The sequence below is a fragment of the Podarcis cretensis genome (genome assembly GCF_951804945.1).
Source record: "Podarcis cretensis genome assembly, chromosome: 9".
NCBI classification, from domain to species: Eukaryota; Metazoa; Chordata; class Lepidosauria; order Squamata; family Lacertidae; genus Podarcis; species Podarcis cretensis.
In genome coordinates, this window is record NC_137178.1 from 9,627,829 (window position 1) to 9,655,412 (window position 27,584).

General features: G+C 44.9%; 1 protein-coding gene across 2 annotated transcripts in view; it reads right to left on the reverse strand.

The window, feature by feature from the left end:
* Positions 1-2,309: 2,309 nt before the first annotated feature.
* Positions 2,310-27,584, reverse strand: part of NPFFR2 (neuropeptide FF receptor 2) — a 51,841-nt gene continuing 26,566 nt past the window's right edge. Inside the window, exons 1-4 of one of the 2 annotated variants that reach the window (XM_079990994.1) lie at positions 15,808-15,882; positions 8,445-8,789; positions 7,192-7,291; positions 2,310-3,687 (exon numbers count right to left, since the gene is read on the reverse strand). In XM_079990994.1, coding sequence (XP_079847120.1) covers positions 2,841-3,687; positions 7,192-7,291; positions 8,445-8,789; positions 15,808-15,847 — 1,332 coding nt within the window. In that variant the 5' untranslated portion in view covers positions 15,848-15,882 and the 3' untranslated portion in view covers positions 2,310-2,840. Of the gene's footprint in view, positions 3,688-7,191; positions 7,292-8,444; positions 8,790-15,807; positions 15,883-27,584 lie in introns of those variants that run through there. The other variant, XM_079990995.1, reaches the window with a different exon arrangement.

The following is a 27,584-nucleotide window of genomic DNA, read 5'->3' on the forward strand; positions in this document are numbered from 1 at the left end:
TCCAAGACAGACAGATGCCAGCACAGGGTTCCCAATGGTCCAGAAATTGTATATCACCCGTTCTGTTAAGTGGGGCATACTCCCAGGTAAGTTCGCAAAGAAAGTAGCTGTAGTCACAACTGGCTTTATCTAGTTTGAGGCTTCCACAGATTCATTGCCAGGGAACTCTGAGAAATCATAATACAACTGTGGAAAATATATACGTATGCAAATTAAAATCCTTCAAATATACTCAATTGAAAGCAGTATAGTCATTATTAGTTTCAAATTTTGTGATTTTATAAACCCTTAACATTTAAAACTGTTCTGTTTTTCCAGTCACGGCTTAGGGAAAACCTTTCCCAAATATCAGAAAGGAATAGGAAGGATGTGCACCACCTGTAGTTTGGAATACATCACCTTTACAAAAGGGGATAGGTAGATATTACGGTAATTGCATGCAAGCAAGGTAAACATCAGAGGCACAGGATGTTTTCAGTATTTATTGAACTGCTGCCTCAAATACCTATAAAGGATGCTCAAGATATGGGGCACCACGGAGGTGAGAACTGCAATTCCAAAGCATAAAAGCTTATGGTACCCAATTTAGAGAAGTAGTAAAACGTACTGGTACTTGTCTCAAAGACTTAAGCCAGCTTTCCCCAGTCTGGTGCCCTTCCATCCTTCCTGACCATAAGCTATGCTGATTCAGGGAGGTGAAGAATAAAACACCTGACACCAGAGTAGGGAAGGCTGCCTTAAGCAATTGAGACACCACACACCCAAGGGACCTGCCTTTTTCCTGTACATGATGTTCTTAACATGGTCTGAGGCCCAGAGATACTGAAGCTTTGGCCCTCAAAGTTGTTGGATCCAAACTCCCAGCATCCCTGACCATTACCCATGCTGGCTGGGACTGATAGGAGTTGGAGTCTAGCAGCATCAGGAGGGCACCACATTCCATATCCCTACTATATGGCCACTTACCAGAGAACTTAAAGGTAAAGGGACCCCTGATCATTAGGTCCAGTCGTGGCTGACTCTGGGGTTGCGGCGCTCATCTCGCTTTATTGGCCGAGGGAGCCGGCATAGAGCTTCTGAGTCATGTGGCCAGCATGACTAAGCCGCTTCTGGCGAACCAGAGCAGCGCATGGAAATGCTGTTTACCTTCCCACTGGAGCGATACCTATTTATCTACTTGCACTTTGACGTGCTTTCGAACTGCTAGGTTGGCAGGAGCTGGGACCGAGCAACGGGAGCTCACCCTGTCGCGGGGATTCGAACTGCTGACCTTCTGATGGGCAAGTCCTAGGCTTTGTGGTTTAACCCACAGCGCCACCCACGTCCCGCGACCAGAGAACTTAGTGGGGGTTATTTGTAAGTAGACACATGCAGGATTGCACTGTTAGTGCCTTCTCAATCAGACCATAATAAGCTTAGAACAGAGATCTATCAATCTTCCTTTCTGGAGGTTTAGATCACTCATATGGAAGAGAGGGAACGTAAATACCTAGAACTGTGTTGGATCTTCTCAAATGCCAAGGTGGGTTTTAATTCCCCCCCCTTTGTTCTGAAACCGGCATATTTGATATACTGCAATAAGTTACTGTGATAGCTACACAGAGGTAAGCTGGTAGCCACAGTTAAGCAAATGACAGATTGCTTAATTTCAATGACCCAGTTGTTCCCATTAACAGGTGCTAACCAGTGGCACAGCGTGGGGGGGGGGAGGCCCCACAAGTGCACTTGTCCTGGGTGCAAAATTTCAACACCCAGTACTGCCTCAGTACAGTTGTGTGCTTCCATCGCTGAGCTCCATTGAAAACAGCTTCTCCATGCAAACCAAGAAGTGTCTACTCAAGACAACGTAACGACTCCTCTTTTCTTATCTCTACAGCTGCGATCTCCTGGGTGAGGCGGACGCCACTGGGCAGTTGAATGTGCATGTGTACTCCACTTGTTTCCCTCCCACCCACCCAGCCTTCTGCATGGCCCTGGGCACTGGCAACCCACACTGTGCCACTGGTGCTACCCAACCTGAACATTAAGGATAGCAACTCAAATATGAATACAAGCATCCATGTGCAAGCACGTGTGTGTGTGAGAGAGAGAGCTTTAATGTTATTCAGTAATAAGTGTCTTCGCTTCCATCTTTGTCAGGAGCAAGATCCCAGTCCAAGCTAAGGCAAGACTGGGGAGCCTGTCCCCCTCCAGATGTTGTTCAACTCCCATCAGTCCCAGCCAGCACAATGGTCAGGAATGCTGGGATTTGTAGTCTTCACAACATTCAGAGGGCCATGGACTAAGGGACATCCCTGAGCTACGGGAATTCTCAGGGTGATGATACCTTCCATGTAAGTGACCTAAAATATATATTCTAAAATAATTAATAAAAGAGGTAAATGCTTATGTTAAGGCCATGGAGTGTTAGGGCATATCCAGGAGTTTTGATTGTTTTGAGTGACCCAGGATTGTCTTTTCAACAGGAAATATTTCCCAGTCTGAAGGGTGTTGGCCTTCTAACTGACAGTATGTCTTAGATAAAAGCTGGTCAAGCTTACACTGATAGGTTTTGCAACAGGCTGCATCCTGCTAAGATCCAGAGCTCCCTTAGAATCAGGACTTTGAGACTACTCCAGTGAGATGGTCCAAATATCATTTCTAGCTTATGATATAAACATTCCTGGTTTGTACTGGCATAGGAAACCACTTCGCCCCCTGACCCCCTAACCATCAGATGTAATTACAAAAATGTATATACACTGTACAAGCAAGAAAGTCCTAAAACAGCTGCAGGTGTTTTTGCCAGATAGGGCTTGAATATCATGGCTCTTTTGGCAAAACCAAACGGCTGAGGTAGTTTATAGCAGGTCCTGCTTAACACCATTGTTGTTGGAAACCTGTTCGAGGTTCTCCATCATCAAAACCTGCGTCTTGTCCATCCAGTTCCCTTTCTGAGTTGACTTCCCCATCATCGCTGATGTAAGGCTATGCTCCGGCTCCTGTGGATCAGCTGCTGGCAAAATGGCATTGCTCTGTCCCCGCTGGGAGTAGGTTTCCCTGGGCATCCCATCCCCAGAGCAGAGCTGAAGCCGGAAAACTGCCTGGAAGCCTCGCCGGAAGTTCTCGTTGAAAAAGCCATAGATGATGGGGTTGATGCTACTGTTGAAGAAGGCCAGCCAGTGAGCGAATGGGTAGATGTAGATGTTGATGACCTGCAGCTGTTCCTCACTCAGGTCAGCGTAGTCAGAGAGCATCGCCAAGGTCCATAAGGGCAGCCAGGAGAGGATGAAAAGCAACGCCACGATGATGAGCATCTTGATGACCTTCAGCTTCTTCCTGCAGACAGAGTGGCGCTCCTGGCCCTGCTTCCCAGAGGCAGGCAACGAGGTGTTGAAGAGCGTGATCCCAATCCGGGCATACATGATGACAATGAGGGACAGAGGGGCCAGGTAGATGTTGGCAAAGAGCACGGTTGTATAGATCTTCCTCATGTCCTGGTTCGGCCAGTCCTCCCGGCACCAGTATATGGGGCTGGTTCTGTTGCCGTAACCGAGCAACACTCGGAAATGCCGGGATTCTTCCACCTTCAACATCACGGCAGACGGGCACATAATGGCAATGGCCAGGACCCAGATGACAACTATGATGACAACCGCTGTCCAAATGGTGAGCTTCTGCTTGAAAGGGTAAACAATGGAGCGGAACCTGCGAGGAAGAGATAAAAACACCTCTAAGTTCATAAACAGACAACGTTTCCGTTCTGCATGTCTCATATTCTCAACGTGTCTCGTCGGTGGAAAATAGGAAGTTGCCATATATTGATGCACCTAGTTCGGTACTGTCTACACCGACAGTGTCTCTCTGGGATTTCGGACAAATAGGGGACATTCTCAGCCTTACCTGGAGATGCCAGGAATTGAATTTAGGACCTTCTGTATGCAAAACAGATGATTTAGCAGTGAATTAGAGTCCTTCCCTTATTCTGGCAGCAAAAAGGAGGAGCGGGACAGTGATCAGTACAGGTCCTCTCCACCTACCAGAGTGTTCCATGATGTTGAAGACTCTGTACTGTACCCAGCCAGTAAGAACAGTATTATCTCATCCACTGGGTACTTTGTAGGCTGCAGAAAGAAGAATTCACTGAAGCATTCTAGCTATTTTCCAAAGGAACATCTTTCAGTTGAAAGTGAGGTTCAGGCCGCATGTGTTTGTGTGGAATCCCAAACATCAAGGAAGGAATTCAATGCCACCCTGTTACAAAAGTTCTGACAGTGCACAATTGCTCCTCTCCTCCTTCCGCCATCCACTGTTCTGTGAGTTCTGCTGACCACCGCCAGTTGAAGGGAATGGGGTACCGGGGAAGGAGAGAAGGGAAAGCAGGAAGTGAGCTTCCACTAGCAGGACCAATTAGCTGAATCCAGTCCTAGGAATCCGCCCTTGAGCAGGTGGTTGATCATATGGGTTATTCCCACTTATTTATTTTGGGGCATTTGTATTCTGCCTATTAGCATTTCCAGGGCCATTAGCCTATGATCATAAACAATGATCACTAAAATGGCAGATTTTTATTTGGGGGGGGGGGGAGAATAAAAGAAGATGCTATGAAGTTAACAGAACCTGGAAAATATTAATAATAACTGTTATTGTGGCCAGTACTGAAAATTATTCAGTCAGGTTGATGTGAGGGAAATTGGAGTGGGCTCTGCTTTCAACAAATACAAAAACCAGAGGAAGAGAGGGGTGTGAAAAAGCCATACTTCTTCTTAACACAGTGCTAAACTATCATGGAATAGAATCATAGAATCATAGAGTTGGAAGAGACCACAAGGGCCATCGAGTCCAACCCCCTGCCAAGCAGGAAACACCATCAGAGCACTCCTGACATATGGTTGTCAAGCCTCTGCTTAAAGACCTCCAAAGAAGGAGACTCCACCACACTCCTTGGCAGCAAATTCCACTGTCAAACAGCTCTTACTGTCAGGAAGTTCTTCCTAATGTTTAGGTGGAATCTTCTTTCTTGTAGTTTGGAACCATTGCTCCGTGTCCGCTTCTCTGGAGCAGCAGAAAACAACCTTTCTCCCTCCTCTATGTGACATCCTTTTATATATTTGAACATGGCTATCATATCACCCCTTAACCTCCTCTTCTCCAGGCTAAACATGCCCAGCTCCCTTAGCCGTTCCTCTAGCAAAAACTATGGTTTTGTGCATGGGTGGCCAATATGGTACTCTTCAGAGGTTGTTGGACTATAGCACCCACCCATTTCAGCCAACATGGCCAATTGCCAGAAACTATGTGGGAGTCGTCTCCTTAATGGATCGCTGCCTTTTCATGTCTTAATGAGGGTGAAAAAGGAGAGCGCAAAATATGGTCAGAAGCTCAGCATCAAAAAAACTAAGATCATGGCCACTGGTCCCATCACCTCCTTGCAAATAGAAGGGGAAGAAATGGAGGAAGTGAGAGATTTTACTTTCTTGGCTTCGTTGCAGATGGCGACAGCAGTCACAAAATTAAAATACAGTGGTGCCTCGCAAGACGAAATTAATCCGTTCCGTGAGGCTCTTTGTATAGCGGTTTTTTCATCTTGCGAAGCAAGCCCATTGACAGTTTAGCGGATTAGCACTATTAGCGGTTTAGCGGCTTTTAGCGGATCAGCTGATAAGCGGCTTATCAGCGGATCAGCTGATAAGCGGCTTAGGGCTTAGGAAAAGGGGGAAAAAAGGGAAAAAACCCCGCAGGAACTCGCAAGACATTTTCGTCTTGCGAAGCAAGCCCATAGGGAAATTTGTTTTGCGAAGAGCCTCCAAAACGGAAAACCCTTTTGTCTAGCAGGTTTTCCGTCTTGCGAGGCGTTCGTCTTGCGGGGCACCACTGTACGTCTGCTTCTTGGGAGAAAAGCAATGACAAACCTAGACAGCATCTTAAAAAGCAGAGACATCACCTTGCCAACAAAGGTTCGTATAGTTAAAGCTATGGTTTTCCCTGTATGGAAGTGAGAGCTGGACCATAAAGAAGGCTGATCGCAGAAGAATTGATGCTTTTGAATTATAATGCTGGAGAAGACTCTTGAGAGTCCCTTGGACTGCAAGAAGATCAAACCTATCCATTCTTAAGGAAATCAGCCCAGAGTGCTCGCGGGAAGGACAGATCCTGAAGCTGAGGCTCCAATACTTTGGCCACCTCATGAGAAGAGAAGACTCCCTGGAAAAGACCCTGATGCTGGGAAAGATGGAGGGCACAAGGAGAAGGGGACGACAGAGGACGAGATGGTTGGTTCTCGAAGCTACTAACATGAGTTTGACCAAAGTGCCATAGGCAGTGGAAGACAGGAGTGCCTGGCGTGCTCTGGTCCATGGGGTCATGAAGAGTCAGACATGACTAAATGACTAAACAACAATGTGGGAGTTGAAGTCTCACAACTTCTGAAGGACATCACATTGGCTGGCCTGGGTTTAGCACTACATCAAAGATGAGAAACAGACTCAGACCATTGGACCATCTAGCCCAGAACTTTCTGCTCTGATTGGACAAGCTACCATGGCTGGGTTATTTACTTATCAAATTTCTTTCTCACCCCTCCTCTCAGCCTTGCTCTTGGATACGTGTCTTTCCAAGCTGGTATGTGATTAGAGGAAGAGTTGTGATGGCACATCAGGCTCGCATACAGAAGGTCCCAGTTTAATCCCCAGCATCTCCAGTTAGGCCTGGGAATGTCCTCTGCCTGAAACCTTGAGGAGCCAATGCCAACCAGCATGGAACAATGGTCTGATTCAGTATAAGGCAACTTCCTATGTTCCGATGTAGAAATGTCGCAGGTGGAGCCTAAGACCTCATGAGCTCCATCATAAACTCTGCGTCCTGCTAAACTGTGCATTTACCCTGATACGCCTGGAATCCCCACCTCTTCTCTCTCTTTGCCTCTTTTCCCATAAAGCCTGAATCACAATAGGTTTGCGGAGGAAGTCTCTCACATCAGTCAAAAGAAGGCCACAAACCCCACATGTTCTGAAAAGCTCCTTCACAGAGCAACAAGCTCACCACTGCATAATTGTGCTGTCTTGTCCCACCGGATTTCTTCCTGACGCTACTGCACAAGCGCATAATTGCACAATAACTGAAGAGGCTTACAAAGACAGCAACCTTGGACAATTGGTATGACTGACATTTTATGTGTTCTATATCCATTTCCAGGCTGTTACAGAGACATACCTGTCGACTGCAATTGCCACTAAAGTGAAGACAGAAGCCGAGACAGATATTCCCTGGACCATTCCGTTCATTTTGCAGGCAATATTCCCAAAGGGCCATCCTGGAGTTTGAAAAGAAAATGGTTTTCAGATATTGAAACTGCTTTCATAGCATATCAAAAGGAAAGGACACATTGGGGCTAAACTGGGTGCTTGTCAGGTATGTTTAAACATACACAGTATGAAGTGGAGTGTGAGAGGGTCTTTTAGTTCCCACTAAAATCAATGGGCGGTATTCAACAAAACTTTATTATGAACCACAGAAATTAATGAACCCAACTTGTGGATTATTGCATTAGTTCTCCTAGTTGAAGTCCTAGTGCTTCTATCCTGGATTCTAACATTCTTTTTACACTGCAAGACCTGATGGATTACAAAAGCATGGCTTTTTGATTAATATACCATCATGCTGCATTAGATTTTAAATAGTGGGAAAGAACTCTATGCTAGAATACTACTGGATTTTTTTTTTCATCATGTGAAATTACACTGCAGAACTCACATGATTTTCCAGGCTAATGGGGCTGCAAATGGGTTTTTTCATGGAAATAAATAATACAAAAATGAATGCTAAATTTCCACTAGTTTTCCAAAGGTGCCTTCTATGCTGTGTGAAAGAGCACATAAAAAATGGAAATTACCAGGTAAGGAAATGCCAGGAAAATAAAATAAAGTGCTGTCTAAATGCAGCCTGTGTCAGATCCATTACTTTCAATGGATCTACTATGCATTAAGTCATGACTAGTTTGTGGGACTGTTTTCAAGAGTCTGTTTTAAGTATGACTTAGTTCAGGGATGGGGAATCTGCAGCCCTCTAGATGTTGTTGGACTCCAATTCCCAACAGCCCTAGCTGGCATGGCCAGTGGTCAGTGATGATGGGAATGGGAATCCAGCAAAACCTGGAGGGCAACACAATCCTCATCCTGACCTAGGTTTGGAATGCTGGTCGTGGTCTGCTATGAGTATGGCATTGTTCATGGTGGGAAAGTTATGGACCTCCAGATGTTGCTGGACTCCAACTCCCATCATTCCCGGCCAGAATGGCCAATGGTCAGGGATGGATCTGAGTATGATGTTGTCCATGGATGGGAATCTATGGTCCTACAGATATTGCTGGAGTCCCAACCCCCATCAGCCCTAGCCAGCATGGCCAATGATCAGTGGTGGTTCCTCTCCCATGACTTCATTGGACACAAGCTAGAGACAAGATTTACCTGATATGATGTTATCCACTAAGGTAGTGGGCATGCAAAATATCCCCACTAGCAGGTCACTGACAGCAAGGTTCAGGATGAAGAGGTTGGTGACAGTGCGCATATGTTTGCTTCTCAGCACGATAAAACACACCACTCCATTGCCAATCATGCAGAGGAGGAAGATGAGAAGGTAGGAGATGATGAAGACTGCAGCCACGAGCGGCTGATGGAGGTAGAAACCCACATAGGAAATGTTGGTCTCCATGTTGCAGCTGCTTATATGTCCACTGCAATTTCTCACGGGAGGTCCGCTGACAGATGGACTGGAGTCCAGGTTCTTGCCCATGTTAAAAGTGCGCTTGACTGCGGAAAAATGAAAAATGGAGTCAGTGAGGAAAGGGAATGCATCTTAGAACTCTAAAATGTGTCTTGTACCTAGTATGATAAGATAGTATACCCTATAAAATATCAGAACACTAGAAGATAAGATGAACCCTGCTGGGTCAAGCCAATAGCCCATCTAGTCCAGATTTCTGTTCTCACAGCGGCCAACAAGATGCCTATGGGAAACCCATGGAGGTTCTTGGAGGTGCAGCATAGCCTCCATTTTGGCCAATAGCCATTGATAGTGGTAGCCTCTTTGAATTTGCCTAATCCTCTTTTTTAAAAAATTGGTTTTTATTAAAGATTTACTTGTGTTACAAAACAAACAAACAAGAAAAAGCACATATAGTATAACATGGGAAATGCAAGACAAACTACGGGACACTCCAATACACTGGCTGATCCACCACCAACTACTGTACAGTCATACCTTGGGTTAAATATGCTTCAGCTTGAGCATTTTCAGGTTATGCTCCGCAGCGACCCGGAAGTAATGGAACGTGTTACTTCTGGGTTTTGCCGCTCGCACATGTGCAGACACTCAAAATGATGTCACGTGAATGCGCGGAAGCGGCAAAACACGACCTGCAGACGCACAGCCGCCTGTTACGTTCTACTCAGGATGCGAATCGGGCTCCGGATCCCGTTTGCATCCAGAGGTACCACTGTACAAGCCTTCTTTGACAACCCAGCAACATCAGGCCATTGACTAACTTTGAAAAACTCCTCCTAACAACAGAGGAACAGAGCAAAGGAGTGGTATCTACATTATACAAAATACTACTTCAAGACAGTACAACCCCCCCACACAAACCATGATTAAAGATCAATGGGAGCATGACATAGGATACAAAACAAATTCTGTCCAATGGTCAAAAATGTGTTTCAAACTACCATTTAAATCTATCTCAGCCAAAAGAAGAGAATTCTCTCTGTAACTTATCTATAAAGGTAAAGGGTAAAGGGACCCCTGACCATCGGGTCCAGTCATGACCGACTCTGGGGTTGCGGCGCTCAACTCGCTTTTTTGGCCGAGGGAGCCGGCGTACAGCTTCCAGGTCATGTGGCCAGCATGACTAAGCCGCTTCTGGCGAACCAGAGCAGCGCACGGAAACACCATTTACCTTCCTGCCAGAGCGGTACCTATTTATCTACTTGCACTTTGACGTGCTTTCGAACTGCTAGGTTGGCAGGAGCAGGGACCGAGCAACGGGAGCTCACCCCGTCGCAGGGATTCGAACCGCCAACCTTCTGATCAGCAAGTCCTAGGCTCTGTGGTTCAACCCACAGCGTCCCTCTCTATATATCTATATCTATAGATATCTACTTATCTATAGATGGTACCTAACACCATGGAAGCTGGCACTGATACATCCAGCAACCTCAGCTAAATGCTGAAGAGGCAGCACCTCCATAGGTACATACCTCCAAATGTGATGGGAATGCCCCAAAGTTCATTCCTGTTGGGTATCAGTGTTGCAGGAAATCTCCAGAATAACAAAACAGGTAATAGAAGCAATTGCAGAGCTAGCCCTATTAAATATGCTCCAGGACAACAACACACATGCACATGACAAGACCTATCAGGAACAAACATAGACCACTGATACCAAAATGTATGGAAAACCTGTTGATATTTTCACCCCTCCCATTGCAAGAATCTCCTGATCTGATGTTTTGAGAAAGAATCATAGAATCATAGAGTTGAAAGAGACCACAAGGGCCATCGAGTCCAACCCCCTGCCAAGCAGGAAAGGAGGGGGCAGAAACTGCTCTTCTACTCTTCCACTCCTGCCTGACTGCCTGACTCTGTGTGTGGAGAGAGTCTTATCTATGTAGTGACTAGATGGCTGAGTGGGAGCTGTAACACTCATGCAAGCCAGTAGTTCTTTAGTTTGTAGTAGCAATTAGAAATAAAAGGAGTTATGTTTCACAGCTAGCTTCCACATTATTTATACTCTGCATGAGTCACAATGCACAGTTGTGAGTCCAGTGCACTGGACCTGTTTTCCAGGATTGGAAGGTCTCCGAAAGTGCTCCAGTCACCTAGCCCAGTCGGGGCAGAACCAGTTATTGAGCCCAGTCGCTGGACATCGGCTGAAAGGCGTACTGACAAAACTGCCCTACTAGAAAAGTTAATCAACAAACTTAAACTAGCACGGAGACAAGCAAAGAAGGACTCCTTCACCCTGATATGGCTCTCCTTTATCATATATACAGCACAACAAGACAATGATCTATCCCCCCAAAAGTATATGAATCAATATGGCTAACCTGACCCAACAATTCCCTCCACCCACCTGTCACACATACAAACAAACCCCACTGCAATCGACTGAATGCTTAATCCTTTTTTAAAGCCATCTGAGGCAGTGGCCATCAGCTAATCATCATTGAAGTGTCTAGTTAATTAAGAATTAAACAGATGCAAAGGCTTGTCTGCACAATCAGTGTAATATCAGGCAGACATCCATGATGACTTTGCCCAATATGCTGTATTTTGTCAGAAGAGTTTGGATTTGATATCCCGCTTTATCACTACCCAAAGGAGTCTCAGAGCATCTAACATTCTCCTTTCCCTTCCTCCCCCACAACAAATACTCTGTGAGGTGAGTGGGGCTGAGAGACTTCAAAGAAGTGTGACTAGCCCAAGGTCACCCAGCAGCTGCATGTGGAGAAGTGGAGACGTGAACCCGGTTCCCCAGATTACAAGTCTATCGCTCTTAACCACTACATCACACTGGCTCTTAGTTCAAAAATTATGGATATGTTTGTGTGTATGTGGGGAGCCATTAGTGTGATTAGTATAGTGATTCATTGTTATGCTTACAGTGATTAATGAACCCATTCAGCATCTTGAAACAGTCTAAAAATGGAAAACTGCCAGCTGAAACCTTGCTGTACAAATTATGCAAAGGTTGAGGCTAGATAATTTGTGTGACTATGTGAGTTTGCCCATCTGCCAATTCTCTCTATAATAATCCTTAATATCACTTGCCTGCCTGCCTGCCCGCCCGCCCGCCCTGGCAAAAAGTATATTTTTTCTCTCATTGGGGTGTTTCCATTCTCATGTGAATGGGCTCACATACAGAGAACAGGGATGAGCATTCTAGCAATGGAACACCTGAACAGACATCTTGGGCAAGGTTCTCTGACCAGATCCAGGTGCTGTTGGAGGAAACTGATTTTCTAGATCCATTTCAATCAGGGTTTAGGCCCAGTTTTGTCACAGAAACTGCTTTGGGCGCCTTGTAGGAACACTTCTGTCAGGAGAGGAATTAACTGTCCTTGTTAGTTCTCCTCAACCTCTCAGCAGCTTTTGATATGGACTATGGTATCCTTCTAGAGTGGCTGCCCAAGTTAGGGGAGGGTGGCACTGCTTTGAAGTGGTTCTGGTCCAAATTAGGTGGTTGTTTCTGTTAGGATATTTCCGTTCCACCTTAAAAAGGGGACAGGCTGTTGTGAGTCACAGCCTATGTATTTCCTGCTCACAGGAAGTTTCTGTTTTTGTATATAGCTGTTGTATCTCTCTGTGCCTTGACACGCAGGCAGGCAGTCATGTTTTTTTCTTTGTTCTGGCCAACGCTGAATAAAAGTTGTAAATATGCTCTCCTGAGCACATCTTTCGTTGTGCGAACTATGCTGAAAGAGCGTGCACGAGTCTGGAATGTGGACAGCTGTTTCTGAGGCTTGTGTCGCTAATTGACTGATACTGCGTTTCTACGGGAGATTGATGGATCGTCCGGAGACGACGTGCAGGCGTGATGGCCTTTGTCTCCCTGGCAGTATCCCAACAGTTTCCAGAGATGGATGCTTGGGAAGTTTCCTTTGGCCCCCTCAGGGTTTGATTTTATATCCACATGAAACTGCTGAGCAGAGTCATCCAGAGTTTTGGAGTGTGTTTTCAGCAATATGCTGATGACACACAACACTACTTCTCCTTTACATCTGCAGGTGAGGCAGTGGATGTGCTGGACCGATGTTTTGCCTCAGCAATGGACTGGAAGAGAGCCAACAAACTGCAGATCAATACAGATAAGATTGAGGCACTGTTAGTGGGCGGTTCCCTAGATCAGATGGCTAAGATTGCCTGCTCTTAATGGGGTTATATTCCCCATAAAGAAGCGAGTATTTGGGGGCGCTCCTGGATCCTGATGGCCTCAGTGGCACCCAGTCAGCTTTGACTAGTGGCCCAAGTTTGCTCCTATCTGAACAGGGACTTTTGTTGTCTATGCTCTGGTAACCTCTAGGTTAGATTACAACATGTTATTTGCAGGGCTGCCTCTGAAGACGATTTGGTTGCTCACTGGGGCAAAACGGTTTGAGCATATTACACTGATCTTGGCCTGACTTGCCAGTTTCTGAGCCCAATTCAAAGTGCTGGTTTTAACTTATAAATCCCTAAATGGCTCAGGACTGCAATACCTCAAGAACTGCTTCTCCTCATATGAACAAACCCAGATCCTGCAATCATCTTCAGAGGCCCTTCTTCATGTTCCTCCTCCACAAGAGGTCCAGAGGGTGGCAACATGAGACTGTGCCTTTTCTGGAGTGGCTTCATATTTGTTGAATGCTCTCCCCAGGGAGACTCGTCTGGTGCTTTCATTATGCACCTTTAGATGCCAGGAGAAAACGTTTGTCTTCAAATAGGCCTTTGGCTGATTGACATCTGATGCTCTTTTAAATGTGCTGTGGGAGGCGAGTATTGTTTCCTTGTGTTTATTATGGTTTTTGTGTTTTTATCTCATATTTTTATGCTGTGAAGTACCCTGAGATCTTTGGATGAAGGGTGGTATACAAATTTAATAAAGAAAGGTTATCATAATAAACATTTTAATGAGTGATTTAAAAAAAAACAAGCAAGCAAAGAAACAAACTGATGCAATGAATGGAACTTAAGTTTGGAAATATGAAAAATGGAGAGAACTGAAGTCGATCGATTTGTCCATCCCTAGTTGCTAAATGCTTTGTTCCAAAGTGCAGTTATTGTGCTGTTTGTGTTTTCTACCCTGAAAGAGAGAATCAGAAAGATAAATATGTATTCTTGCTTTCGTCAGCAGAGGTCAAAAAGGGAGTTGAAAAGAAAAGAGGGAGAAATATAAAAAGCATAGTATTGGGATAATCTGAAGATGATGTCTTGGTGTGCATCTGTGCTGATTGATTATATGGTGTCAAAAGCACATAGCAGAACCATTTTGTAACCTAAGTAGAGATTAGAAAGGAAAAGGAAAGAAAGAAGCACAATTGCTGTTTTTTTCCTGAGAATGTCATTTCCTCACTATGTGGCAAGATTTAAAAAACAGTAAAGCAGAGAGAGCACCTGGACCATAAAACTATGTAGCATTATTAAAATAAATTAATAGTTCAGGAGAACATCAGGAACCCAGGTTCTTCAAGGTGCTGCTAGATCAGTACAGGCAGCGACCGTTTTAGGCGCATCTGATACATGTGAGTTTGTGCACACATGCATTGCTCTGAACCCAGAAATGACCCCAAAACATCACAAAAAAGGGTGGAGCAAGGGCAGAATGTGGTGTTTGCAGATGTTATCAATGGGTTTTTTTCAGTTATACATGATTTCGCTTAAATGTATGGTGCCTTGGAACGTAACCCCCATGTAAATTGGGAGTTTCCTGCACAGAAATGAATATTGCTAAATTGCTAAATGTTACTGGACAGCAACTCTCACCATCCCTAACCATTAACCATGCTTGCTGGAGTTAATAGGATAGATAGATAGATAGATAGATAGATGGATAGATGGATGGATAGATAGATATTGGCTGAAAACAAGAGTCATAACTGGCAGGGTTGCAGAGCGCAAAAGCACATGTTGCGAAGGAGATGGAAAATGGAACCATGCCATAAATATCTATAACCTTGTTGATGTGGATAAAAATGCATATTGTAATGTGCATTTTTGATGAGGACGTCTGTTGAATTTCATCATTCACTGCCAAGGGCAGAGGAGAAGAGGGAAAAGGAAAGTTGCAACACTGCTTTGTGTGGATGCAAATCAACACGGTTCCACACCAACAACGTGCAAGGGCTCAGGGGTTGGCTCATTTGAATTAAGGTAATTTGAATCACATTAAATACCCATTTTGCTAAGCGAATGTAAATCAGGTTTCCTGTTTTGCAGGCCATTTATATCCTGAAGAAGTGTTCCTGCATATCAAACGGTGTTTACAATCACGAAAGTATAGCGGGTTGCAACTAAACAGTACCTCTCTCTTGTACTTAATGACTGGGAATGTAACATGAACCATGAAGCTCTCATGTCTTTTTCCTTGTGGAACTGCATAGCCTCCACATTTGTTTCAATGGATGAAAATAAGGGTCCATACTCCTACAGTCAGTGATCTCCCATTTTTGGCTGGGATTTCTAGGCTAAGCCAGCAATTGTGATACACAAGGTTTGAGCAACCACAAGGCAAGGCATTGTAGGTGTCTTGTGTCCAGATTGCTATTATTATTATTATTATTTATTAGATTTTTTAGATTTATATACCGCCCCCTGCGGTATACAAAGAAGCTATCTTAGATGGGCTTTGCGTTTTATAACATTAAGAACCATAGTGTGAGAATTCCTCAGTTGCCACTAGCCTTTCCAGAGAACAGGAAATATCAGAAGATATCATTTAAAACCTACTCTCACAAGGAAATCCCTTGGGACCAGCTCTAATTTGGTATTCAGCAGCTCCATGCTGACTTTGAAAACTGTTCCCATGACATACATGAAAACATTTTGGTCAAAGGGGATGTAAATACAGCACTCTGTGAAGACAGTGCTATGAACTAGATACTGAAGACATTAAGAAGCTCAAGAACCCAGCTGACCACCCTTATGGGAAAGGCTGGTGAGGTTTTGACAGCTTCCAGGTTCTGATGACTGCTTGCTGTCCCACCTCTGAGCACCCAAACAACTCCCAAGCTCAGAATTATGGAAGGGGGTGAGGATCATGGTGCAACTAACAAGACAATTCCCCCACCTCACCTCTGCAACTCCAACATAGCAAGGGAGGCTCGTTGCTCATCACACTCGCCAAAACAGGTTGGCAGAATCACCATGGCGATTGCAGCAACCAGAACTTTTGAAGCCTTCTTGTAGCAAGGAGAGCCACTTGAGCCCTCTGCCCAAGTAGACACACTTCTGACAGTTCTTCCTGCTGTGTTTTTACTTATCAAAGGTGTGTCAGATAGTTACTGGGAAGAACAGTGTTTCCTCATGATAGAAAAAGTTAATATCCAGGGCACTCATAACTATTCATAACCCACAGTTGGCACACACTAAAGGCCTCAGGTGATTAGAAGTTCCAGCTGGTGCAGATTGTGACAGATGGGGCAGATAGCCAATAACCTATGCCAACATAGGTTGGCAGGGGGTTGGACTCGATAGCCCTTGTGGTCTCTTCCAACTCTATGATTCTATGATTCTATGGACATGGTTGAAACATCTGCACTGACTGCTCATCTGCTATTGAGCCAGATTTAAGATTTTTGCATTCATTTACAAAGCCCCAAGCAATTTGTTTGTAGTGCCAGGGCTACCACTGCATTCATGGTCCTGCCACTCATGGCCAAGTAGGAAGGTGGGAGGCAGAACATCACTACTCCAGTCTGGAGCTGGTGCAGCAATTTGGCTTGATGCTGTTGCATGACAGCAGTGAAACCAGCCTAGGGTCTGATTAACCCTGGACCAGCTCAGCTCCTCCCACCTATAGAAAGCCCCATTTAGGAGCCTTCTGGTGGATAGCAACAGCACAGATTCTGCTGATAGCATCCTGCTCACCTGCACAGTAGCTGGCAAAAGGCCACCTTCACCCTCAGCTGGACAGAGGGATGCTTCTGCCTGATCCAATGCACTCCCAGCCCAATGTACACAGAGTGTGGATTGCTCTTTACCCACTTCATAGGGTTGTTGTGAGGATAAGATAGGGAAAAGAACTAAGTTACGGTTACCAGATGTCCCCGTTTTCCAGGGACAGTCCCCGGATTTACAAATCTGTCCCCGGACAAAATCCGTCCCCGGAATGTCCCCGCATTTCATTTAATGTCCCCGGATTTATATTTTAAGTGTTGTAGATTTATTAGTAGGGAAAGAATGTTGCGTGATTGGTTCAATGGCACAAGACACATCATACGGGGGCTTCCGGCGAGGCAAAATGGCGGGCGCCACAGCAGCGAGCAGCTCCTGAAGCCAGACAGAGCCAACTGCGCTACCAGGCTGGCTCTGGGCTGCTGAAATTGCCACCACCGCCAAAGGGGAACAGGGGACTCCTGGTGCGTCAACTGGGGAAACCACTGACACCCATCCCCCGCCCTGAGACCCAAATCGAGCCGGGAGCGAGAGTGCCTGGCCATCCAGCCGACTGCCCAGCAGCACTCCAGGGCCAGGAAAAACCCCAGAGCCAATGCAGGGAGAAGGAGGAGAGGAGAGGGAGAAGGAAGAGAGAGAAAGAGGAAGGAGAAAAAAGAGGGGTGCCCCGACCTTACCACGCCGCTGCCGCTGCCACTGAGGAGGAGAGGTAGGAGAGCACTGGGAGGGCAAGGACATGTGGCCGAATCCAGGCCTGACCCGAGCCTTCTCCATGGCAGCTAGCACTCCAAGAGAGCAAGCCGGGGCCCAGAGGAAGGCCGTGCGACAGAGGAGACACAATGGTTGGTCATTGTGAAAATGCAATGCTGGACTAGTTCTTCTGATGTTGGTTTACATGCCAAGCTCTTTTGCATCTCATTAGACTCTGTGCGGAAGCTGCTGGAGCATGAGGTCAGTAGCAAGCAAAAGAGAAAAGATGCTGTATTGTGCAAAACAACTACCACCACATCAAAGAACCATGTGCTTGGCAAGTGCCTGATTTGGACTAAACACTTGAAGATGCTGCATGTTAAGCAGGAGAAGAGCTTGCTGGATCAGGCCCATCTAGTCCGACATCCTGTTCTCACAGTGGCCACCCAGATGCCTTTGGGAAAACTTTCAGCATAATCCTGAAGCCATCCACAAAGCCAGGGGTAACAGCTGCCCCTAAAGTCATGCCCCTTTGCAACCTGGGCTGAAGCACTTTGTAGATTGCTGGAGTGCTTGCATACTAAGGCAGATGAAGTAACCATGCTATCATGAACATTAGTGCCTTTGAATCTAGGAGCCTTCCAGCCATGATAACTGGCTATAATAATACAGTTTTAAAGCACTGCTTTAAGAAATATTTCATTTGCCATTCTAAAAGAAACACAGTGTATGAGAGGAGAGGTTAAATCTCCCCTCAGATTGTTTCTGCTGCTTTTTTCCATGAGGAAATTGCATATGTGAGTGGAATGGGGTGTTTTTAAATTAATAAAGAATAACTAGGAAAACAAAATATGTGATTCACCCCCTATTATTCCTCCAAACCAAAGACTTTCACATTTGTACGCAGCAGTTTACATGTATTAACATGCACAAAGGCTGCCTTTGTGCAATTTGTTTCATTTGCTGGTACGTCATGTTGTCAAGCAGCTTGGCTCAAAGATCATAAGATTGGTCAATACAGGTGCTATAATGAGGCAAGGTGAGGCTTGCGGACAGTCCCAGGGAGTGCTTCCTTCCTGCCACCAACACTGGCTGTCCAACTGTCCAGCTCTCAGCCAGCCCTTCTCCTACTCTCCCTTCTCTTTCATGAGGAATACTGCATGAGGCTGCAATAAGAGCAGAGGCTAGAAAGGCTGTTGAAACTTAGCAAAGTAACTTTAAAAATTTTGCTATGCTTTAAACAAGCTTTCTAGCTACTACAGCAGCAGCAGTGCAGGCACTGTCCCAGCCATGTCACCCAGAATGCCTTGCTCTAAGGAAGGATCCCCTGAGCCGTCCCTCAGAGTGAGGCAGATGTGAGTGGGAGAAACTGCTACCAAGGGAAGTCACAGCTCTGCTCTATTCTGCCCTGGTCAGACCACACCTGGAATACTGTCTCCAGTTCTGGGCACCACGATTTAAGGATATTGACAAGTTGGAATGTGTGCAGAGGGGGGTGACCAAGATGATCAAGGGTCTGGAAACCAAGCCTTATGAGGAACGGTTGAAGGAGCTGAGTATGTTTGGCATGGGAAAGAGGAGACTAAGAGGAGATACGATAGCCATCTTCAAATATCTCCAAGACTCGATCTGGCAACCTTGCCGGAACTAAAGCTTTATTATGAGGCCTCATGTCTGTGTTGGCTAAAAGAATGGATGACTCTGAAAATTACGGATATACCGGACACAGACGGATGGGACAACAGATATAGGTGGCATGCATACCTAGGCTACCTAGGCTACAATAAGATGAAAGTACATGGGGGGGGGGTTAAATCATATAATTCAAAAATCTCTATATATAGTTTGGGACAGATATAAAAACTTGCTGGAGCCAATCTCTACAATTTTCTTATTCTCTGATGGTTAAACCATTCTGGGATTTACAGCTCTGTGAGGGGAATAAGGACCTCCTAACAATTCTAGGCACCATTAATAAATTATATAATAAAAGAATATGAACACTGTTAACAAGTTCTACAATTCCCAGGATATTTTAAATGTATAGTACAAATGCGTGTCACAGATATTTCTATGAGAAGTGTGAACTGAGTTGTTTTCTCATGGCAAAGGTCCTGTAGTCTGTCGCTTCTTCCAATGACCTTACCAATTGCCTTAGTACAACTGCAGAGGGAAATGAGTTTACAGAAAAAGGAAAGCAGGGAGTGTATCAGATTGCTACAACACAGTATCTCCTTTTTTTCTTAACCAGTTTCCCAGAATTGTTAGGACTATTGGAGATTGCAGGGCTCTTAATTGGTTCTCAGAACACTGTGCTTTCTTCTTTGATGAAAAGGAAGTTGTCAAGAGTAAGAGAAACAAATTGGACATCCATATCATTTCTGTGAAGTAGGAAATGCGAGCTATAAATAGCACACCAAGGAAACAGAATGAGAGGGAGAGAGTCATAAAAATGGTATGAATAAAAGAAACTGATGTGTTAAAGGATCGCTGTTGCACTTAACTTGAACTTTGCTCAGCACTTCTCAGTCTCTTTCTGGGGATGGCAAAATTTGCAATGAAGGAAGCAGCAGGGTGTTTTCTATCCCAATGAAGTTAAGTTTTTCATGTTTTGTTACATTTTGGTTGGTGGTCTTCATGCCTCAAAGGTCCATCTCCCCCAGTGCACTGATACCTGACAACCTTCTCCACATTATATAAAATTCAGAATTTATTCAGCAATAAGTGGCTAATTCCAGAAAAATGAGAAATACCAATGAGGAGAGTTTGCCTAGCATCTACCACTGCAAGCGATGCTTATCACATGCATTCATAAATATACAACTGAAGCATGTGCTATTCACAAGCAGCAACACCACTTGATTTCTCTACAGTTCATCACTGTGCTCAAAAATCAGCAAGCCTTTCTTGAAGCCAATTATCAAGGGCTTGGTTGAAACCCACAATTTGTTCTCCTGATCCACCACCTATACATTGGGAAGGGGGGAGGCATTCTGATGTTATGCCGACCTCAAGATGCAGCACAGTTGCAGGGTGGAATGCTCTGCCCTATGAGACCAGGGCCCTGCAGGATTTAACTTCCTTCCACAGGGCCTGTAAAACAGAGCTATTCCGCCTGGCTTTCAATTTGAACTTAGCCTGATCTTTTATTCCCCTTCCTTCCCTCCCTTCCCCCTTTTCATGAAGATTATCTGCTCTGGGATCCCACAGCTAATTCTCCCCTGGTCTCCTTGCTGGCCCAAATAGGACTAATTTATCCAGCCAGCCCTGGTGATCACCTAATGTTTATTGGATGGATTTCCCCCCTAAATTTTTGAATTCTGAATTTTTTGTTATTCATGTTTTATACTTTATTTTATGCTGTTTTTTGTTGCATCAATTAAGTGTTTTAAATTTGTTGAGCCCGGTTTTCTGAACCGGGAAGGGTGGGGTATAAATAAAAATTTATTATTATTATTAGGGACCTGACCAGCTCTCCTTCCAGAGGAGAGAGATGAGAACTATTGCATTAAGCCTCAGATGCTCAGAGAGCAGCAAGAAAGGGATCACGAAATCGACCACAATCGACAGGGAGCATCCAGGGATCTACCTGTGAATCCTGACAGACCAGTTGGACATCCCTGGTCTAGATGATCCTCAGTGTCCCTAACAACTCTACAGTTCTATGATTCTATTGCTTTATACTTGAAATATCATCTTGCCCCTTATATATCCAGTCAGCCGATGTGTTCTGCAGCTGAGGGCCTCCTAAACATGGCATCTTATCAGGAGGTCACTTCTGCACTGCATTAGACCTTTAACACTGTGGCACCAACCTACTCTTTCAAATTCTCTCCCCATGAATATTAGACAGGCACTGTCTCTGTTCTCTTCTTGGTGCCAACTGAAAAAGAAGAAGAAGAAGAAGAAGAAGAATAGTAGTAGTAGTAGTTTGGATTTGATATCCCACCTTTCACTCCCTTTAAGGAATCTCAAAGCAGCTCACAATCTCCTTTCCCTTCCTCCCCCACAACAAACACTCTGTGAGGTGAGTGGGGCTGAGAGACTTCAAAGAAGTGTGACTTGCCCAAGGTCACCCAGCAGCTGCATGTGGAGGAGCGGGGAATCAAACCCGGTTCCCCAGATTACATGACTACCGCTCTTAACCACTACACCACACTGGCTCTTCAGGAGAAGACGCTCCTCTTGCAACAAACTTTTTAAGTAGAGATATTTTCCTAATATGCATCTATGTTCAAACTGTTTTGAGATGCTCTTGTTGTTTATTGCTTGTGGGTTTGCCACCTTGGGCTCCTTTAATAAACTTTTTTTTTTTTAAGAGGAAGGGTGGGATATAAATTTAGTAAAGAAATAAAATGTTATTAAGATGAAAACAGCTTGAAAGTATTCAACCTGCATCTCTAGTGCTACATTGCTACACTTTTATCATTTTACTAACAACATCCAAGTAAAACTGTACATGTAGAACTCCTAATAGTTTGTAAACAAATGACAGCTTCAACTACCAGACTTTCTTTTTTTTTGACTGCCAATTTCTTTTCAAGCTGGCTGGTTTTCCTCAGCAGCACAAAAATTAGAGGTATATGTGTGATGAATCCAAGGTGAGTCAAACCATCTGTCTTCCAAGCTCAAGAGCCAGGCATAAATTCACTAGATACTCAAATACATCAAAATTGTTGCTCCTTCCACTGGTCTCCAGTTTTCTTAATTAATCCACATTTTCTAGTCCTCTGGAAAGTCGTTATTTGGTGTCATTCCCAGAATTTTGAATGCTACAGTCTACCTCTCCCAGGAGCCAAAGCAGCAACAAGGAGGAAATCACTTGTACAGGAACTGCAACAGCAGAGATCATTCAGTTTGTAATTTAAGAGTTAATCTAGTTATCAATAAGCCAACTAACCAAGTAGGTGTGGGGAGGTGCTGCTGCTTAGCAACCAAGCTGGTTGGCGTGATGTTTGGGTGGAGTTGTGAGTGCATTGGCTTGTAGTTCTGTGGCAATTTTTCCCTGTCTTTCCTCTATTTGGCTGAATTTTTCTCTGATATGTACATGGCCTGAAGTAAGAAAAACAAAATCAGTGTATTTCTCCTTTTTTGTTCTGTTTCCTCAGTTCCATTTCCCGTGTGCCTCACTGCCCTCTTCACACTCTGACTTGGAACCAGTAGTGTAGCGGCAAATTCAGAAGTGCAGAGTTCCTGCATGATAAATCACAGCCACACTCTCACAACCTTCTAATACAATAATCTTATAATTATATAGTAGTAATAATAAATAGTTATAAGGTAAAGATAAAGGTAAAGCAATCCTTGACCATTAGGCCCAGTCGTGACCAACTCTGGGGTTGTGGCGCTCATCTCGCTTTATTGGCCGAGGGAGCCGGAGTACAGATTCCGGGTCATGTGGCCAGCATGACTAAGCCGCTTCTGGTGAAACCAGAGCAGTGCGCGGAAGCACCGTTTACCTTCCCGCTGGAGCAGTACCTATTTATCTACTTGCACTTTGATGTTCTTTTGAACTGCTAGGTTGGCAGGAGCAGGGACTGAGCAACAGGAGCTCACCCTGTCGCAGGGATTAGAACCGCCGACCTTCTGATTGGTAAGTCCTAGGCTCTTTGGTTTAGACCACAGCGCCACCCATGTCCAATAATTAGGTATACCTTGCAGCAATCAATGCAGAGCTCCCTGTGTTCCTTTTTTATCCATATCCACTTTTTTCTGTGCATTTACACAGGCAGATGATTCGGAGTGCTCCAATATCTTATTTTGGAGTGACTTACAGTATGCTGTGTTTTCCTCAAAGTCCCATTGAATATAACAGTACCTGAGCACCATTCTCTTGAAACAGAATCAGCTTGTTTTTACATTGTTCCCAGATGGTCAGCTTTTGAGCATACAGAACAGCTCTCCCTCGGCATTCTTCCTGGACACCTTTTCCAGAATGACCCCAGGAGTCTATCCTCAGTGGTTGACTAATCTCCTTTCACTCTGATTGGGTCAAACAGTGAGAAGACAAGACATTCTCAGTGGCTTAAAATCTCCCCTTTCATGCTGATTGGGCATATCTATGATGCTGAAGACCCTGCTAGGACCCTGCCACAAAAACAGTAACAATTCCTCAACTCCTCATGACCCCGGACCCCTACTCCTTCACCCCGTTTTGTCTGCTTCGAAGACAGAGGTCCTTTGGCTGGGCCGGGACGATATGGGGTTGGGGGCCCAACTCGCATCCCTTGCGGGGGCACAATTAGTGCCAGCACCTTCCATCAAGAGTTTGGATGTAATCTTCGACTCCTCCCTTTCTCTGGAGTCGCAGGTTACAGCTACAGTGGTACCTCGGGTTACATACGCTTCAGGTTACACACTCCGCTAACCCAGAAATAGTGCTTCAGGTTAAGAACTTTGCATCAGCATAAGAACAGAAATTGGGCTCCGGCGGCAAGGCAGCAGCAGGAGGCCCCATTAGCTAAAGTGGTGCTTCAGGTTAAGAACAGCATTTTTTCACCTCCGCCGAGCTAAGCAGTTGGTCCCTTATCTCTCTCGCCGTGACCTCACCACTGTGATCCATGTGGCGGTCACCTCCAGGCTTGATTATTGTAACTCACTCTACATGGGGCTGCCCTTAAAACTGACCCAGAAACTCCAGTGGGTGCAGAATGCCACAGCGAGACTCCTCATGGGGTCCTTGCTGCAGGATCACGTTCATCTGGTGCTATACCAGCTGCACTGGCTCCCGGTGGAGTACAGGAGCAGGTTTAAGGTGCTGGTTTTAACCTTTAAAGCCCTATACGGCCTAGGACCCTTGTACCTACGGGACCACCTCTCCTGCTATGCCCCATGGAAGATCTTAAGGTCTGCAGATAATAACACCCTGAAGATCCCAGGCCCCAGGGAGATTTGACTGGCCTTGACCAGAGCCAGGGCCTTTTTGGCTGTGGCCCTGGCCTGGTGGAATGCTCTCTCACAAGAGACCAGGGCCCTGCAGGATTTGACATTTTTCCACAGAGCCTGCAAGATGGAGCAGTTCCGCCAGGCCTGTGGTTGGGGTTCAGTCTAATTCTTTTCTTTCTGTATAAGAACAAGCATTAAAGAGGCCTCCTAGCCCACTCACAGGTCCTTTATAAGACCAGTGGTAAGAGTTGGCCCTGGAGAATATGAACCACTCTCAATTGTACCTGTGGACTGCCGTCTGTCCAGATTTTAATTTGCTCTGAACTAATTTTAAGATGTATTTTAATTAACTGATTGCCTGTTTTTATGTTCTTATGTTCTTTGTATACTATGTTAGTTTTATGATGTTAACTGCCCTGAGCCTGGCTCCAGCCAGAGTGGGTGGGGTACAAATAAAAATTTATTATTATTATTTTGAACACCTAAAGAAAAGGGCTGCCATCAACCTGTGTCCTGTATTTTCCCCTAGACGACTCAACCTAACCAAAGCTGCTGGTGGATTTCACCTGGGTTTTTGTTCTTTTATAACAGAAGCTTGTCTTATGTTTTTAGGGGTTGATAGAAAAGAGGCAGAGAAATGTTCAGAGAAAGAGACAGGCCGGCACGTAGGATGCTCTGAGATCCAAGCAGAGCCACCAATTTGTGTTTCATGGCAACACCCACCCATCAGCAGATTCCATGCTGAGAACAACGAAATTTGTAGCTTGTATATATTAGTGGCAAACTGCTTGTCGTCCCCCCCCCCCCCAGTTTAGGATAAGCTTATTGAGCTGCTGTGAGCTACATACAGTACCAAGCCTGCAACCAGTCATTAGCCACACCGTCCAGAGCCTATTTGTACAAGAACTGAGCTAAAATGTTCACCGGCTTCTCTACAGGAGTTGAGCACACTTCAGGGATATGTTGCTCTCTTTTTAGGGTAGGGGTGCAAGCAGGGGGAACCCACAAACAGGATAGAAGCACAACAACCCTCTTCCCTCCTGTGGTTTGAAGCAACAGGTGTTCAGAAGCATTTATTATTTCCCATTGTGGAGCATAGCCACACTCCTCACGAATTTGTCTAGCCTTCTTTTAAAACTACAGTGGTAGCTCGGATTACATACGCTTCAGGTTACAGACGCTACAGGTTACAGACTCCGCTAACCCAGAAATAATACCTCGGGTTAAGAACCTTGCTTCAGGATGAGAACAGAAATTGTGTGGCGGCAGCACGAGGCCCCATTAGCTAAAGTGGTGCTTCAGGTTAAGAACAGTTTCAGGCTAAGAACAGATCTCTGGAACGAATTAAGTACTTAATCCGAGGTACCACTGTATCTGGCTTGGTAGCCATCACCGGCAATCTACAGATTATTTCTTTTTCGAGATTCTACAAATAAGATCCAAGACCTTCCTGATTTATACAGCACAGATCATCATGAGCCTTGCTAAGCTACATGAGGAGTTAGCTGACTGAGTCTACCTTATCTTCTTCTTCTTTGGCGATCACTCGTAGCCGAGTAACATTGTCTTCCATAAACACGGTATTAACAATGAGTCCATAAGTGACTGTGGAGGCCAATTCTGGATCCACACGTCCTTCCACAGTGGGGGCATTGGTTCCCGGGCGGGAGTTGATCCATGGTGTGGATTTGCCAGGCGTGCCTTCCTCTTAGCACATTTCTCCCTTGCGTTCTGAGTTCGAGTGTCTTCAAAGTCCAAGACACCTTTGGTAAAGGCTGTTCTCCAACTGGAACGCTTGCAGGCCAGTGTTTCCCAGTTGTCAGTGTTTATACTACATTTTTTTAGATTTGCCTTGAGAGAGTCTTTAAACCTCTTTTGTTGACCACCAGCATTACGCTTTCCATTCTAAAGTTCGGAATAGAGTTGCTGCTTCGGAAAACAATCATCAGGCATCCAAACAAGATAACCAGTCCAATGAAGTTGATGTTGAAAATCCATTGCTTCAACACTGGGGATCTTTGCTTTATCCAGTACACTGATATTAATTCACCTGTCTTACCAAGTGATGTGTAAGATTTCTACCTTATACCATAAAATACTGTTTTCTGCTGCAGAGGATATAGCTAGGCAGGCAACTTTAAAATTAAACATTCATTTTTAAGCACATCCTGTAGAAACCTACCTTAGGCAGCAGAGCTTTCTCCTTTCCCTTTTCGCACTGACATTCTCCCCCAACTAGCTTTATATGACATCTACTAATTATAACACAGACATACATCCCAGCAGAGAGAACTGAAGCTTGCTTGGGGTTGGTGTGGCTCTAAGGGCTTCAAGAAGACAAACAGTGATGTGTCTTGTGCTGATTCTTCTAATTAAAAAAGGCTTTGTGCATCGTATCTTCCCACGTTTCAATAGTGATTCAACTCATTTTACGGCAAAATTCAAGGCCACTGCTCCTTCTTTGCTTATCATTGAAAACATTTGTCAATGTTATTTGTAGTTAGTCTCCATACAAGTTTAGCTAATTAACAGGGCTGAAGCAGCCAACAGATAATTCGCTTTGATTTTTTTTTTTTAAGGCATCCAAGTAGTGTCAGTAGCCTGACAGAGAAGCCAACAGGTAATTCGTTCTAAACAATTTGAAAGGGAATATATTATTTAAAAAAATAAAAAGCAGTGCAGTTCCTTTCACTGAATGGGTAACCAAGAAATATTCATTTTGGGAATGGCTGGCTGGCTAATTAGATAGAGAAAATAAGAAGTATGCTATGGGCAGTATCCATTAGCACAAGGATGTCCCATTAGAGCAAGGATTTAGATTTGTGCAATGTAACTTCCTTCCCTCCCCTTTTCCCTCCCATACATAATTCACACCTTCCCCAAGTCTGTTTCAGAGTTGGGAGAACCCCCCAGAACAGATTTAGGGGATAAATAAATAAATAAATAATTTATACTCCTCCCATCTGGGCTGCTCCCAACAGACAACCTCACTTCTTGCAGGAAGGGAACCACCAGAAGGTCCTCGGAGCTGGACCTCGGAGCTGAATAGTGGGGGTGGAGACGCTCCTGGGCTGAAGCCGTTTAGGGTTTTAAAGGTCAACACCAACACTTTGAATTGTGCTCGGAAATGTACTGGGAGGCAATGTAGGTCTTTCAGGACCAGCCACCCCCAGTCACCAATCTAGCTGCCGCATTCTGGATTAGCTGCAGTTTCCAGGTCCCCTTCAAAGATAGCCCCATGTACTCCATTATTACCAAATAATGGAGGCATATAATTTGGATAAAAAAGTTGGCTTCCAGGTGGAAAAATCAAAATTGGAAACAGAACTGTTAGATCCCAAAATTAAGAATTTGTCAAGAATGTATAACTTGCTGTTGAA